Source organism: Stegodyphus dumicola, chromosome X1, assembly GCF_044657685.1.
Source record: "Stegodyphus dumicola isolate Sdum_Otavi_A_Nest chromosome X1, ASM4465768v1".
NCBI classification, from domain to species: domain Eukaryota; kingdom Metazoa; phylum Arthropoda; class Arachnida; order Araneae; family Eresidae; genus Stegodyphus; species Stegodyphus dumicola.
The window spans coordinates 80,140,567-80,158,704 of NC_140780.1; the positions used below are offsets into that span (position 1 = coordinate 80,140,567).

An 18,138-nucleotide genomic window follows, 5' to 3' on the forward strand; every position below is an offset into this window, starting at 1 on the left:
GTTATGGTTAAAATATCTGAGCGTTTTTCGGAATTTAACCCAATTGAATCATAGTGTTACCTTAAAATAAGGTTTTCCATCACGAAAGAAAGATCGCTGTTTTAGACTACCAAATGCTGGATCAATTCCAAAGTCATATACCTCGAGTATATTGATTTTCTACTTTACACAAATAATTTTTCTTAATCTCTGATATGATTAAATGTGGTTATAATTTTAGATCGTTTCTCTTTTAAAATAACTTCAAGTATAACATTCCTACTTTAGTCATATGATAGATTATCATATGACTAAAGTAGGAATAATCATAATCACTTGTGTAACGATAATGATAACGATAATGACAATGATAATGATAATGATAACGATAATAACGATAATGATCACTTGTGCTCCTTCTGTGTTTTTTCTCGAAGTGTTTTGATCAGTCTCAAGACAAAGATAAATCTTCCCATATACCTTAGTTTCCATTTTTATTGTGAAGAAGAAAAAGATCTTTTACAAGAAAATAAAAGAGTAAATATGCTTTTTTGCACGTTAATTACTTCAATATACACTACCAGAAAGAAAGGGCATTTTAATGCAATTTAATTTACATGCAATAAATACGAACGAAGTGAAAATCGTATAAGATACATTTGTTGCATTCTTGTAACATGTAAAGAAAATCATTAATCTTAAATACAGAAAAATATTTTAAACGTAAAGACTATCATGTAATAAGTATGTAATTGCTCAAAGATGATTATTGATTTGCGCAAGCCTTCTAGCTAGGTAAGCGTACCATGAAACACATTCATAGCTGTAGGATATAAATAAATAAATAAATTGTAGTTTATAGAAACATAATTTATCTTAAGCATATTTTAATTTTAAATGAAATATAAAATTATTTTATTAATTTTTAAGCAAATCTGTGCTCTTCACAACTGCTGTAAAGAAACATAATCTACTTTGGCAAAACTTCCATCCACTATGATACAGTCTAGTTAGATTTTACGGACTGCTCCTTCGTTGGGCACAAATAAGTTAACAAAGATGAAATTAAGCTACTGGAAACATCTTTATTTTTGTTCTAGATAATCTGAGATTTTAAATGCATATTAAGGCCATAGATAAAGTATAAATTTATAAAGTTTCTAATAGGTGGGCTGTACAGAACAGAATCAAAAGTCAAATCAAATATCACAAGACTCATAGAAGTGTGAAATAATACCCAAAAGTACATCAGAATTTAAAATTGGATAATTCATTGCAACTCGAACAAGCGCATGCTCCTGACATCGTAAACAAGGGTTCAAAATTCTATCTTGGGAATAGAAGAAGACACTTCTTAGCTTCCAAAGTTGTGTATACCACTGCAGTATTTCTTTCAAATAATTTCGTTTCTTTTCAGCTAATCTTTGAGATATTTTAATTTCCTAAATAACTTTTATCCTATTAAGAAATAGATTATGTTCTCTTTTAAATTAATAACCAACATCTAACTTTTAAAGGCATTATTCTAATAAACGTTTATAAACGCAATGGAAATTGTACATTACAATTTGTGTTGTTCACAAGCATTAGGAATAATTATTCTCAAATATTAGAACTTATTAAATTTCATTTACTAGAATCTTAAAAACATTAAATCAATCAACGCAACATTTAATGTTACTTTGGGAAATAAAATCTAATAAGTATTTATTTTGAAAGGAGTGATGATAATATCTCAATTCAAAAGCTTGTTGTTTGAGAATTTAATTAATTTTGTTATTAATACAGTTTAAATATTACATAATCGAATTAAGAAATATTTTGAAATAGGAAACCATATTCCAGTCCTAGAAAAGCAGCGTAAAGAAAGAAAGTTATTTAAATTGGTATAAAAACTATTCTGTTATTTATCAGCTTTATGTACCTTTACATAAAACTTTTAAAGATGCTTTGCATTAGTTTAAGATTTAGCATTAGCTTTTTTATCTTAGGAGGGCTAATTAGACTACTTTTAACAACAAGAAAACAAAAATTCATAATTTTTTGCAATGGAAGTGTTTTTTTGAGTTTATAGGGCAATTAATTACCACAAAAAAAACTTGCTTGCTTTGCCTTTTATTCTTCATGTAGCAGCAACCCCTATACGAACAAATTTAATAAGCTAATGCAAATTGCATTGTCCAAAGTTATTTTTCACATTGAAAATGGCTGTATCAGTTTACGATATTACATACAACCTCAAAGTTTTAATTATTGATATAAAATATGTTAAAAATCTAGTTAAATGTAATTTTAAAAATATATGTTTAAAGTAATGTATAAGAGCGTTTTTCTTTGTTTAATATATACTTTTATAAAATTATCGATTTTTTAGGCCCACTTGAAATGCGTTAATTCTGCCGCTGGTCATTATGATTGATGAAGTATTTTATTAGAAAAAAAGTACGTCCATGTTTTATCCTAAATCTCCTTCCTTTTAGTATCTAATAAAAGGGCCATTGTTAATTTTAAACAAAAATAAGTGCCAGCTAACGAACCACAGTTTCTCATTCTTCAATTAATTTGCTTGTTTCTAAGGTTCTTCTGAATGCACACAAATTACATAAAAGAAGCAATCGTGTTTGCTTTACACTATTGCGCATTTTCGATTATTTTAAAGACTAGTCTACAGAGGAAGAGAGATACTGAGTTGAAGTCCAGTACAAAATAGACATTAAAATGAATCACTGATATCCACGACTTTTGAATGCACATCTGCTTGAAATTTGGAATTTTGAAAATATCTGTTATCAGATTCATAAGCATATAGTAGGATGAAAACGTGAATAATACATATCAATGAACTAAATGTATATTTACGAAGCCACTGGGAGAGGCAGACAGAGATGCTCCTTTCCAAATAAAAGGTTGAAATATCTAGGTCACCTTGATAGCTACACGTACCAAGATACCATGATTTTAATTAAAATGCTTTACCTACTTAAACATTCTTCAGTTTTCCGTACACTTAAAGTGTTGAAGGAAGTTGTTTATACATAAATCAAAAGGCATTTAAATTAATGACGAACGTATTAGAAATCAAAACAGCGGAATTAAAACCTTAATAACTGGGATTCGTGCTATGGCATCTATTCCGATTAGGCTATCTAATCCAAAATTATTGGACGAGACTGTAGAATTTGAAAATAACGTTTTTTCGATTTCAATGTACGCATTAGCACAGAAGAGAAAGCACTGCTTCTTGCGTTAGTTCCTACTTAGCAAATGTAGCCCTGGAAACGTGTAAGTTTTTTTCAGTGTTTCAAGGAATGTGTCTTTTATTTAAAATTGTGTCTTCAAGTGGTAAGGATTATATTAATGATTACTTATTGTTTTTTATATTAAGAATTTCCTGATATAATTGTTTTCGGTTCCAGCACCATGAAAAAAATTAGCCACATGCAAAATTACTGTGCCGAGTATGGAGAGTAATTTCCTTCATAATTTTCAATGCCTTGCTTAATGAATTTTTTTATGCAGAACAAATAACTTAAAATCTATTTTTGCGATTTTAAATTCCAGCGTCTATGTTTCGAAACTAATAACTTTTACATGGATCTTTGGAAATAAGACAAAGGAAGTTTCTGAGGTCAAGTTTTAAAACCTAATGCTTATAAGACATTTGAGATTAAACTAAAATTAATTAGAGGGTATAGAGTACAGGTCCCTCTTCATCAGCAGCAAAGAAATCTGCAAGAACTCTTTGGTCCTAATGAAGAGGAATCTGTACCTAGTTGCCCTCGAAATCGATAATTTCTTGACTAAATCTACGCCAAACACAAGGCTGTTACTTTTCTAATTTTATGTTTCACTTTGACGTGTTTCTCTTTTATTTTAATTATAGCTCTTAAGAAATATTGCTTTTTCATGCTTTTCAACTGCGTTAATATTTGTCTACATCTAACACTTAAGTAGCTTAATAAACATTCCGTAGCGAATTAAAATAATGCCATTAACACAAATATTTCCGAAGGTTTGCAAGAAATAAGGATATGAAAGGTTATGGAAAAAATAGGAAGGGTAAAAATAAAATACACTTAGGGCCCACCTGCGGCCGAGCGGTAAAGTCGCTGAACACTGGTAGTTCGGTCCGAGGTTCGAATCCCGCGAACGGGCTGGCTGCATGGGTGCTTTCGTGGTTTTCCCCATGTGTAACGTGTATACGAGCCAATTTCCCTTAGAAAGTCCTCCACGAAGGCATCCCTCCACTTAGGCAGATAGCCCTCGAGGCTTTGCCCTAATCACACACACACACAAAATACACTTAGTTAGGAGCTAGAATTAAGAAAACGTTTTTCAGCACTGCCTCCAAAACTTTTTTTTTTATCAAAAAACATAAATTTCGCAAACAAAATGCATTATTAGAGGTGACCGATTCCTAATTCGCAGTCTAAGACTATTAAATTTATGTAGCAGTAATCTAAAATCCCAATTTGTGAGTCGAAATAAATTCAGTACTTTTGCTAACAAAATATATGACGTGCATGATATGCTGATTAGCGAAGGATGACTATCGGACTGATATCGATAGCACACAAACAGTCAAGCCTTATATAGTCTCCAATTCCCGCAGAAGGCCATGTTTGTGTCGTCGATGTCTTTTTCTTGCGAAGATGAGGTCGGTTCATCCCCTAAGTCCCTCTCTTTGATGGAAAAGTGGTGCAGTCTATGAGTTCAAGCTGTTTTCCGGCAGGAATGAGGGGAAAACTTTTTTATAAAATGAATTATAATTAAGTGAATGAATTATAAGCAAATATTGTTGTGTTGTGACTTATCTTACTTGCCTGACAATGACATCACAACAAGCCCATGAAATTCGTCTGGGCAAATACAGCAAGATTGTGCCTATAGTTGTGAAGAGCCTTGAGCAGCATACAGGTGACGACTTTGCTCATTTCCGCCACAATTTCGAAGGAGAGCACTCCGAGGGGGGCAGGTCAGAGGGTCTCGCACCCCCTCTTCCTCTACCATCAACCTATCGAGAGGACATTCGGCTTGCCGCATATTTAGAGTGCCGATATGCCGCACAGACGTTTTACATTTACAACCATCCAGGATTCGAACCCAGGCTCTTTAATGTCGTTGTAAGCTCCCCTAACCACTATACCTACTGGGCGGCTATAAACAAGTGTAGTTTTACTTACTTAGAATTAATAGGTAATCCGGATAATTGTAATTCCTTATATTGGTAATTTGGATAATTCCAAATTTCACCGAAATGAAATTCAAATTTTGTGAAATGTAATATCAATACATGAGGTTTTGTACTGAAAAGTTGTATTAAAAGTTTTAAGAAGCATACAATGAGAATAGAATTCAAAATGTTTTACTGAATGATTAATTGAAGCAAATGAAAGTACATACTCAAAGCTTACTTATAGCTGATGGAATTAATAATGCCGTAGTTCTTGTTTGTTAATGACAGTTTAAGAGCAATCACTGGGATAGGAGCAAACAAAATCATGATGCGCACTTATACTGAAATCATGAGAAATTTCCTTTATGTTTCTGATGCAAGACATATGCAAAATAAATGAAGTGGCTGACATGATATATCTATTCGATTAAACTCATAATTATTATTTGTTTAATTACAAATGCTTAACTTTGGACACTTTTGGCATCAGACATCTTGCTTTCCAGTACTTCTGGGTGACAGAATTAAAACTATTAAATCCTGTCTATATGTTGTCAGAGTCACAAAGGGAACAGTGCAGTGCAGCGCGTGACGAATAGTAAAGAAAACTAAACTGGAAAATTAAAAATACAAGATCATGTGCATTTAACATTTAATAAATAAATATCTACCCTAGAGGACTCCCGAGTCTAATGTAAAACAGAAGCATCGAGGCAATCGTGTCTAGTCAAAAGCTAGAATGATACAACAGCTGTAGCACAAGGAGAATCAGGGATATTACATATATTGTCCAGGAGACATTGCCAAGTTTTTTCCATAGCTTTTACGCACAAACTTGAAGCATGAATTATGCTAAATTACATATCACTTAGTCTTTCAGCAAAATGAAAGTTCATACAATTTCTTTGCGTCTCGTGGACATGTGTTTCTTTCTTTGTCCAAAAAAATACTGCTCTTTTATTCCCCTAAACACTACAGTGCGCTGGCACCCAAAGTAGCGCTACGAAGTCGGTAAGAATATTAAAAAGATGTCGGCAAGCATAATTCGTTTTGAGTCTCACATTCCGTTTCTTGCTGGCAAGAATCTGAAAGACATATCTAGATTCAAGAGAAAAAGATCCAAGGTCACAGATATTACTTCAGATCTAGCATCAAATCTAATAGTTTAAACACAGACTGCTTTATAAAAGGAAAACAGTTTACTGCGAACAGTAGCTCCAGAGCCTATGTCTCTGTCCATTATTTAACAGGCAGTATATTTATGAGGCCACTGATTTTTGAGATGATGAGCATTTCTTCTTTGTTAATGTTTAAGACAAAGAATCACCTGGATGTTACTGAAATCTTAAAAAGCATTATAGTCTCAATAAGAGATTATATTCTTCAACAATAAATACCAAGATCGTTTGTAATACGGTAATATGATGTTACAAAGGGTTCAGTCTGTTATTAGAAAAGAAAAGGCACTACTAAATATTACGTAGGAAACCGACGAACACGTATGTATATATAGATTTGTTCATTAATAAATTTCGGCTTTTAAGTATTTCTGACTTTTTTCAAAAGTTTTTTTTAACGAAACTATTTTCGTTAAATTGTAATTGAACATTAAATTAAGATCTTTATAAGTTCTAAGGGCAAAAATTTAGCAATTTTCAAGGGAAATAAAAAAAGCTTGTAAAGCATCCACCTACGCGTGTTTCAAAATATCTTCTAACAACAAGCAATATTTGCCTTTGAAAGAGACTCTAAGAATTAAAATTCTCAAGTCTGGAACACGTTACTTATCTAAGATTAAAGAAAGATATACACTGCAAATTTGAACTCAGAATTTTTAGTCGATATTATTATCAATAATATTATTTGTTTAAAGAACTGAATAATGAGACAAATCTTGAGCTGCAAAACTTCGATTCTAAATTATCAGAGTTGCAACTTGGTTGGATATTTCTAATAATGAAATAATACTTTATTTTCCAGCTGTTAAGTGACGAGAAATTAAGTAGACAACTTTTCTAGATCAGGAAAGTTGTAATGATCTTCATTTCCCATAACTTTGGGCTATTAAAAATAATTATGTAATTACAAGTTTGCTGATTATATTTTAGTATTCTCCAAAAAAATTAATAAATGTATTCTTGACGTTCACAATTAAATTATTCGAAGCTCTCGATATGATAAGGCTATGCGTTAAAAAAATTACTGATTATAATTTTCTAGCACGGAAAAGAAGTATCACATTAATTCTGTACGAAAGAGCGAGTTTTATAGGCAAAGATCTGAGTTCCCTGTAATAATTAGGATTAAATATTTTTATGCCTGTTGTACTGTTAACTGATCGATCCGACCAAAAAAGTTTATAAAATACAAGTTCTACCAACTATTTTTTCCCTTGGTAGTTGTTCATAATATAAAAAATTCAAGCTATTTTTCCACATCTTTCTTTTTTCATAATATAAATAGATTTTTCGGGGGAATTTATTCTTAGTTTTAATAGTTTATTTCAGGTTACATAGTTTGATTTCAAAGTTATTATACAGGAACTCCAATTATCCACTTCCCACTTTCCAGAATTACAATAATCCGATCACTTGTTCTCTGCTGTTTAATATTAAGCTTGCAAGGTATATTTTAATTTATAAATGATTTTTGTAAATTTAATTGTGCTTTCCTATCGATCCTTGTTTCAACTTACAACTCCTTAGCAGAATAAGTTTTAAGAATCGCTTTAAAGGCAAATGAGTAAGACGTAGTATTCAAGGAAGGTTCAACTTATTTAGAGCGAGAGAGCTAGGAATCCTGAGTAGCTCATGTTTACCTTCGGGCTAAGCCTTTCTAGTGGCTGTTACGCTCGGTCGCATATTACGTGACTTTTGATATTCGCCTGCTAGTTTAAATTAAACGCCAACTACGTTAGATTTCTATTAGCTCCACCTAAATATCTTTTAGTTAGGTCTAACTTAGTTCTCATTTCTTATTTTGATTTTAAGTTCGAGTGGAGGCTTTGTTGTAAGCCCGAATAAGGGGCCAACTGTTCATCTTATTTTGGGTGAAATAAAGGGTAGTTAACCCTTCTTGACTTTACGATTTCTGTTATTTGAACTAAGCGATGAGTCGCTTAACAGTTCATTAGGTTCCTCGACACTTACTTTAGTAGAATAAGAGTGAGGAACTCTACAAGCTTACTGTTAATTTAGTTGCATACAACGTTTTCCTTGACCGAAATAATACGCACAAGCTGATAAAAGGTGTTACATATATTTATATTTAAGAAGCTATTAAATTAATTTAGATGAACATGTAAGACAATATTATTCACTTACATTAACAAATAATTTATTTTAAGTCAGTAACCATACCGTACACATTCATCTCATCTCTAATTGAGTATTCAGTCTCACGTCATTTCATATCAATAATATTTCCTCGCATACCATCAGGAAAACATCTAGTTTTTAAATCTTACAAAAGCAGTTTCATTCTGTATATATTTCTGTTCATTGTTGACACCAAGAAATCCTTTCTCAACTGAAATAAATGCATTATTTTCCTAAAAGCAAACAAATATCTAGAGAAAAACAAGGCTATTTTTATAACTTTCGAGCTTAAAACTGAATTTATTCTTTTATTTTATTTTAAAAAAGAAGTGGGCTTAATAAATAAAATACCAAGTGTGTTTTGATTTCATTGAACGGAGATAACAATATTTTGTTCTTTTTACATACATAATCATTGTTGAAATAAAAATGGTTTCACCTCGTAAGCTAGGTAAATGAAAAAAATAAAATTCCTTCATTTATATTAAATATGTATTAGCCTTAATGAAGAAAGATTACTCAATCATCTTGATGATATCTAGAAGATATGTATTACCACTATCTGCGTATTATCATCATCATTAGTAGTTCTACAGTGCATTAGATTTGTTCGAAAATATGATAAAAGCATTTTATATGATTGGCTAATTTAGAAGTTCAAAGCAATTAAAAGTACCTGAAAATACACTTTCTTAACTTCACGTTTCAAACTTTACTCCACAAACTTAAAATAAGAAAAACTACAAAATATATTTAAGTTGAAATTATATATAATAATTCATTGTCTCTTTAAATGTAAGTTATAGTTGATATTGAAATTTAAAATGTATTTTGTTGTAAAAACTATAACAAATCTTACTATGACATACTTTTAATTCCAAAAACAAGATTCAGATTGCCGTGTTTCCATATGAATACATACGGAAAAAACATAAGGGGAAAAAAAAACAATTTTCTGAAACATAAGAGGAAAAAAAAAACAATTTTCTTAATTTTATAGATTTGGAGAGGGACATAAAAATTTCTACTGTTGATATTTAGTTATTAAATGTCAGTTAATATGTAAGGTACATAGTAACAGACAAATAACTTCCATTTTTCCTAAATTAGTAATAATATTTTTTGTTCATCACCGTTTGAAGGACATGTATACATAATTGTGGCGACTTAAATAATCATCAGAAGTTGCTTGCAATTTTTACTAAAAATTTACTAAAAAATAACAAAAAACTGACTGCTTAAATATAATAAAATGAAAATTAAATGTAAAACTTCTAAACAATTATTATTGGAATCCTTCAGGTTAATTCTGCGAGACTAAATTTTCAATGTTTGGTTCAAGTTTCATACGGAACAAACAAAGATCTCTTCTCTATTTTTCAGATTTTCATATTTCAGATCTCAAATTTTCAGACGGTTTCTATATTTGGTCTTAAAATTCTCAACAACATTAAAGCTTGATTCTACAAGTTAGACGTATGGAAAGTTATTTATAAATTTAATTTAATTTTTCACATATTTGAATCTAATGAAGAATTTTTTTTATTTAGCCAAAGGTTTTTGCATCCACCGCTGTCAAAATTATACTTACTTACTTCATCATATTTCAAATTAAATAGTAGTTCTTGGCAAGTAACATTAGTTTCAGCTTATTTTCAGTAAAATAATATATTTCTCCCAGTCATACAACTTCAAGTTCAAAATATCCTAAAATCGGTTCCCATATCTGATTTAAATTTGATAAAGTTCTAGAGACATTAGGTATTTTTTGAAAGCAGCAAGATGAAAAATGAGCAATCGCCCTCATCGGGAATTGAACCACGGACCTCTGGAATACCGACTCAGCGTGCAGAACCACTACACCACGAAGGCACGCTAGGAATGTGGGAGAAATACCTTATATACTCCCCTTTTTAAAGAGCAGCTGTGGTTTTTAGGGAACACAGTCACCAAATGCTGGGTGTGGAGAATCCTCATCCAACCCCCTTTTAGTTCGGCACCACTGTAGAGACATTAGCTATTTTTGGAAGCAGGCAAGATGAAAAATGAGCAATCGCCTTCGCCGGGAATCGAACCACGCACCTCTAGAATACCGGCCCAGCGTGCAGAACCACTACACCACGAAGGCGCGCTGGGAAAGTGGGAGAAGTGGGTGAAAGGTGTTACTGAGCTTTTCAATCTCCTGTGAAGTTATACTATCTTTTTTAGATGACAATTCGGGAAGCTGATGAAATTATGTAGATTGTGTATTAAAATAACAAAGATAAAAAATAACCTGTAAAAATACAACTGATATGAGTTTTATTAGCTCCATGGAGCTGCAAATTAATGTCATGAACTTTCTCAAAAATGTCAGCGCATGTCTATCGAATAAAAAGCACCATTCTTTATCGTTGTTTGCTCTTGACAAAGCTTGTTGTCATAATTGCATTAAAAATTGTAGGATACTATCATATAATTATATATATATCTTCTATATTTGGCCTTATTTCTGTCAAGAAAAGGAAAGCGCTAATCAGATCTTAACATACCCTATGTATGTCGCATTAGTGAAAAGCCTCGTTCGCAAAAAAGTATTTACATTTTATTTATACTTCCTTTCTTACACTACATCATAGTTTATTCTTTTTCGCGCTTTCTGTTTTAACAGACTGCGCAAGCTCAGTTACTTTGGTGAGCAATATTTGACTGTATATTAGAATATGTATAAATTCCTTCTTTTATTATAAATACTGCAAATTACTTACATGAATAATTTTAACAAAATACTTCGGTATCAAGGCAATACGAATTTCATACAAAAGAAGAAAATGGTTTTAGTTCTGAGGAGAGCACTTCCAGTTGAAAGGAAATTACGATTTGAAGCATAGTAAACTTAGTTTGCTCATAGAGAGACTTTCCCTTCCTAGGTGGCATAAGTTATCTTTTTGGAAAAACTCGTGAAAAAAATCTTTTGCCGGTCTTTAAAATATATTATAAAATTTTACTTTCTTCATATGTTTCATGGTTCTGTAATGCTTTATCTGAAATAACAGAATATTTCACAGGAATTATACAATGCCCTAAGTTTTATAAAGTTCATAATAAATAAGGAAAATATTCTGTTTCAAACATAAGTACATAAAACAATTATTCTGATAATCTACTTTGGATTATTTCTGAAACAAAGCAATAATGAAATAAAGGAACTGAAGTAAAAGTTACATTAAAGGAAAACTTTAAGAAAAGTAAAAATTTATGCTATATAATATAGTACGTAATACGATAATTAATTAAATGAAAAATACAAAAACATAATGAAATAATATAGTAAACACAAATATCCAAGTCTAAACGTACTAGAAATGAGATATGTTTGCAGCACGAAATCAATCTATCGAGAAATAAATAAGCTTTAATTTTTTTAATTAAACCTGCGATGCTTTAATTTTTATAAAAAGTAACGATTTAAATTTACATATGAATTTGTTCGTAATGACATATAGCTAAATCCATAACTTGAGGAAAAGTAAACCTGAAATGCATTCCATAAACATGGACTTAAATTATCACGCATGGCTTGAAAAACTAAGAGTTTATCAGACCTAATCAACATTAAAGTGAGAACCAACATCGATTCTTAGTAAAGACCTTAGTCTACCGTGAAGTTAGCAAGACCCTTAGGGCAGCCCTCAACAGTACGTTCTATTACTAGAGCTAGCAATGGAAATTTGAATTCCTGTGTGGTTCCTTAATAACTCAGAAAAGTGATTACCGTCATTTCACCATTACCATTTTGCCTTCTGCGCTATTGATGTGGATAAGGGTTTCTGGGAAGGGAATCCACTCTCAAGTTCATTCAGTGTTCGGATTCGCAGAATGCCTGCGATTATTTCGCCTAGAAAATGCACTTATGGCATGACAGACATCTTTTTTTAAAGTTTCAGTGTGTTAAAAATTACACTGGGTCAGGCGTAAAAAAGCTTGCGAAAAGGTTCCTGATTTCAGCAAAATTAATGTAACTATGACTAAAAGTTTTAAATAGCGACATCTAAAAGAACGAGCGCATTAATAAATGAAAGTATATGAAGTAAAATAACGAAGGTATAAAAACATTATACATCCAATAAAGATAAAAGAAATATTTTGATAAAATTCTTTTTCGTAACAAGATTGAAATGGAAACATAAGGTGTAGTTTCAATGCAATCAAATCACATTCCTGGTATTGAATGCCAAAACTCAATTAATTATATTATTACTCACCGGTGAAAACGAAAAGCAGAATACCATGCATGTGTTTTTTAATTTAACACATGAAAATTCCAGAGTTATTTGAAAGAAAGGGTTCCAGACGTAAGAAGTGGCCAGTTGTATTCAATATGTACAGATAATACATTAAATCAATAAAATTCATGGACTAATAATTTTTTTAATGAATGAAATGAACCGATTTATGATGTAATAGGAGTCTTCCGTTTAGCTAACGTACGATAGTACTGACGTCGAATACTGCATTCCGAAAAGTTACTCCATAGCTTTCAATTTCTAAACGCTGAGACTAAATCCTGATTTTGATTTATTCTTTTGTTAACGGTTCTTAACTTCTTCTTTCTCTTGTGTTATTCTTTTGTTAACTCTTCCAATTTCCAAACTCTCTTCTGAGACGCTGCTCTTGCAAAAGGTTGAACATGGGAAATGTTCTGTTTCATTCTAGCCCCCACCTGACTAACTTGCACATGGAGGTAGGAAAGGGAGGAGGGGCCAACCCGCGCTAGAGGTGAAGCACTGCTTCGAAGCTTGGGTCACCAGATGGGGTGTTCTTTGTTTACATTCAGAAGCTCGCTTGACAAGATTCTGATAGTATTTCGACACACGACATTTCCATAGAAATCGAAAAAGGGACACTTTCGCATGAAAGAAACATTCATAGTGTGATGGATAATAGCAATTTGTATAGTTTAGTGACATTTACGCAAAAATCACATCTTGGTTATTTTTCGATAACTAACAACAGCGATTTTGATTATGAATTTGTTTTATAAAATTCTAAGCTGTTGCACTACAAAGATGTAGATTTTAAGAAAAATGTTATGCTTAAAGAATGAAAAATACCTTACGGTACATTTAAAATTATATACGTCTTTCGATACCCTTGATAGAGTATTCGCTACTTTTATTTTATTTTCCAAACGTCAAAATGTTTTAAATAAAACAATTTTTTTTCACATCCATATATTATTGTAACATGTACCTTTTAAAATTTTTTAGAGGAGAGGCTTTACTGCTGCTCATTTCAAACCCATCGTTTTAATTTTATATATCTGAAAAATAATCACTTTGGGCTTACACGTTTTACTTATTTGGGTTAATTAAAAATAAAATTACCATCAAATGCTGCAATCCTCGTCAAAATTAATAAATATACACACAGATATGCCAACAAGTTAGTTTTTCCTTGATTTGGAACCACATATTTGTGTAAAACTATGTACAGTTTTACACAAATGTGTGGAACAGAAGAGGGATACATTTGCGAATTTGGCGGAAGTACCATGTGCAGTCAAGATGATGTGACCATGTGAACGTGCTACATCATCAAGATAGCTTATTTAGAATTTGAAACTAGGGTAATCGACGCAGGTGAAAACATTTGTATATCCTGCCAATGAGGTCCGATCATAAACAACTGCGAAAGTACTGTGAAGAAATCTAATTATTAAATGTATCTAATTTATAATGATTATAAATGTTATCTAAATATATAATAACCTTAATATTGAATTGTAAACATAAATTGAAATCCTGTTGACAAATACGTTATAGAACTATTTAAGCAAGAATTGTTCGTATTGGAAAGCAATCTGTTAAAAGGTATTGTAAAGATGCGCACTTAAGAACGTAATAAAGAGTTTTGGAATATGTATTGTTGAAATGAAGGGTAAAACAAATCTGATAAGTATAATTAAAAGAATTATTCCCCTTGCATTTTATAATAACTCAGTTACAAGTTTTAAATAATACTTAAAAAAAAAAAAAAAAAAAAAAAAAAAAAAACTTATTTTATTCCCTTTCAGAAATGTTCAGAGAAAGTCAAGTACTATTTAAAGTATTTCGCTAATTCCTAATAATTCTCCAATTTAAAATGCACCGAATAGAGCATTAATTATAAATTGATATTTAAAAGATGCCTCAGAAGCCAAAAAATCATGTCATATTTAAGAAAGTATTTTAGGAAGAAGCTCTATAAATAGAAAAGAAATAATGCATAATTTTAATATTAATAATACAATAAACTTTGATCTTAATTTTTGTACCTTAACCGAATAAAATCGAATTACCTTAATTTTTTTTCTAATGTAATTAACGAAAATTTGTGAAAATATTTCATTCAAATTAAACCATTCTGAGAAAACTGTCCTGTGAAAAGCATAGCATTTAATTCCGTTCAGAATGAAATGTTGTTTAAAAATATGTTGTTTTCACATACTTAGGACTCTGAAGTGTTGTAGAAAAAAAATATATATACATTTATATGTATATTTACGACGTAATTACTAAATATTTACATCCGAACGCGTCAAATCCCATTGAACTCAATGTTAAATGACCCAATGCTTTGATCACCACGTAGGGATCGCCGGTGCTTCAGAGCAGGGTACGGGAGAAACTTGTTTAGGGCGACTCCATCTTACTTCCTACCTCCATGAACTTGCAAGAGGGGAACACTTGAACCAGGGCACTTGATGAATTGTTTGTTTGGTATGATTATGGCATAGGCGGTATGCGAGATAGAGTCTACTTGCTGAAACAGCGCATTTCCTGTTTGATGCAGAAAGATCAATAATACGGGCTTTACGTTAATATTGGTGTATACAGTATTTTTCAAAATGCCTGTGTTAGTTACAAAACTTTACCGGAGAAAGTAATTTATAGCATCTAAGCTTCCCCTCCGAAAAACGTTTGGGTAATCTTTGTAATGGGCTGTCTTAGACATTTACTTAATTTTTGTCAAACCTATAAATGATTACACAGTTGCTTAGGGAAACTCTACTGCCATCATTGAGCACTATAATGCAGTATTTGGTTGCTAGTTATCATGCCATTTCAACTGTCGCGTGCTGACAATAATAGTCATACAAGTAGCTCGTGTAATTTAAATTTTGTTCGTAAGAGACGATTATTGACTGAAACTGCTGCTATCTGCTTAGATTTGCTTGTAATTTAATATGGATTGAATTGGACACGTACATGCCAAACATATGTTTATAAGTAACTGACCTCTAAAACGTCCTTTTGGATCCTTGCTTCCTACGTTCCCTGTCAACAACATTTACAGACTGTGAAAAGCTGCTGCTGCCTCATTATTTATATAGTAGAACTTCTTTACAAAGCGACTATTTTTGAACCTTTTCATTTGGATTGAAAATAAAATGTTAAAATCAAGAGTACGTTTTACTTCTATATTTACTGAAGAAATTTAATTTCTTTATCCGGATGATTTTCAAAAAGTGAAACTTTATCCAGACAAAACAAGAAGTCATACTTCGAAAAGTACCATTTTATTCCATAAAAGATGAAGACTGATAGTTCCATAAAAGTATAGCATATGTACTTTTTCAATGTATTTCTGCAAAGTCCCTTAATGTTTCATCTATGTGCTGTTCAGCCTGTGGTCTCTTGAATAGAGTTCTTTGTAAACGCAAACGCACTACCATTGATGGACTCTGGAAAGTAATGGAAGAGGAATGGAAATCAGTAATCTTAGAAGTCTTATGAAAAGCTCCTCTGTCATGGAAATCACGATCCAGAAAAATGCTGTCAGACTGAATATTTAAAAAAATACTCTACGTAGTTTAAACATTAATTAAACGGCCCGTAAACGCTATCTGTAAACAGCTGTAATCACGCTATGTGTAAACACCCTCTGTACATTTGTTTGACAGAAAAGATAAACACCTTGGAAGTATCTTATTTGAAGTAAAATAATCTATTCAGGCAAAGATATGTTGAAAAGTATTTAGGCAAAGGTAGTAAAAGCAAAGTGTTAATCTATATGCTACTTTATATTTCCACAAAATTGAAGTTTCAGCTATATATGTGCTTGTTTGATAGCAACAGGCTTTCACGTATGCAATCAAAAGAAGAATACTTACTCGTACGTTTCTTGAAAAGCATACAACCTATAGTTATCGAAATTACATCATTCAGTTCATTTAAAAATGTTACTTCGTATAGAAATTTCTTCTTCCTTACTGAGTGCCTTTGTAGTAAGCATTATTACATCGCGAAGTACGTTCGGCTGGCAATCGTGAGGTCCGAAGTTCAAATCTTGGCGATAGTGTTATTGGTTTTTATAGTTCCTTCCCGGAAATAAGTATCTTTACAACTTGACAAAATTCAAAGTTGGAACTAAAAGATAAAAAGTGTGGTAGTTTTCTTTCTTGAATAATCTTTTGTAAAATTATTTTCAGGCCCTTTTTCTATGCTGATGGTAAGTTTCCATTTGAAACGACATATGGGGTACTTTATAATAGAAGTATATGCTCCGTGTACGATGCTTGTTGTTTTATCCTGGGTTGCTTTCTGGATTAACAGAGAAGCTACAGCTGATCGAATAGCTTTGGGTGAGTACGTTCTTAGCGAAACTTTGTATTTTTTAATATAATGTTTATCAAGAATTATTAAATTTACATTTTTCTACTTTTTTGATTTGTTGACAGCTGTACTATTTTAAGTATTTATTGTTATAAATGAAAAATAATGCGATGAAATATTGTTATAATGAGAAAAATTCTGCCAATTTCTGTGAAACGATAGAGTTGTAAAATAAATTATTGTGCAATATTTGGTATTTTTTATTTGTTTGTATGGGTTACTGAAAGTAATATGGTGCATACTTTGAACAAATAAGTAAAAAACTTGATTTTCAAGCATTTATTTGGGGTTTTTTGTATGGTATATGCATATATGAGGTCACTTATATTTATTCACTTATTCCCTGTTTACATTGGCTAAAAGTAAAAAGTATCGTGTAAAAGTGCTAAAAGTAAAGTATTGTCTAAAAGTGCGAGCGTGTCATGTACTTCCACTTCCTTAGAACAATTTTCGTTTTTTGAGTATCAATACGGGTTGCTTATATGGTAGTGTTATTTACTTTCATGTTGATAAAATATCTGTACCAATCAGATGTCAATAACTTCCATAAGGTGCAACAACAGGCGTAGGAGGATGGCATTTCAAAAGGCGAGGTGCTACAAATACACTGAAAAATGCTCTGTATGTTAATAAGATATATTAACTCTCACCTCTTAAATTTACACTGTGCTAAATGAAAAAAACACTGTGTCAGAAGACTGGTAGAGTGGTAGAGACTGTTCAGTACTATCATAATTTGTGACTTCTACCAGTTACTTTTGGGCATTGACAGCGTAGCTTTATAGGGGGTAATATCGAGGCAGAAGAGTTTTCAGAGCATCGCAATGAAGCCGAATCGAGTTCTGCGATAAATTAGCTCGGATGACTGGAGAACTCGTTTATGTAGGAGGCATGGTCAACGCTGTCACGTCACGTCACTCCAGAATAGCACATGGCCATCACACTGTGCCTTATTATTGAGAGAGCTATTGCTTCTGATACCTGATCACATTTAGTGATGCTGTAAAACATTTTAAGGGTCTATTGTATG

The 18,138-nt window shown here is 31.7% G+C and overlaps 1 protein-coding gene across 1 annotated transcript in view; it reads left to right on the top strand.

Moving 5' to 3' along the window:
- The window catches only part of LOC118186879 (gamma-aminobutyric acid receptor alpha-like), a 79,687-nt gene that overhangs the window by 48,848 nt on the left and 12,701 nt on the right, over positions 1-18,138 (top strand). The window contains exons 7-8 of the mRNA XM_085808168.1: positions 3,666-3,668; positions 16,925-17,077. Of these exons, the coding sequence (XP_085664294.1) occupies positions 3,666-3,668; positions 16,925-17,077 (156 nt within the window). The remainder of the gene's footprint in view (positions 1-3,665; positions 3,669-16,924; positions 17,078-18,138) is intronic.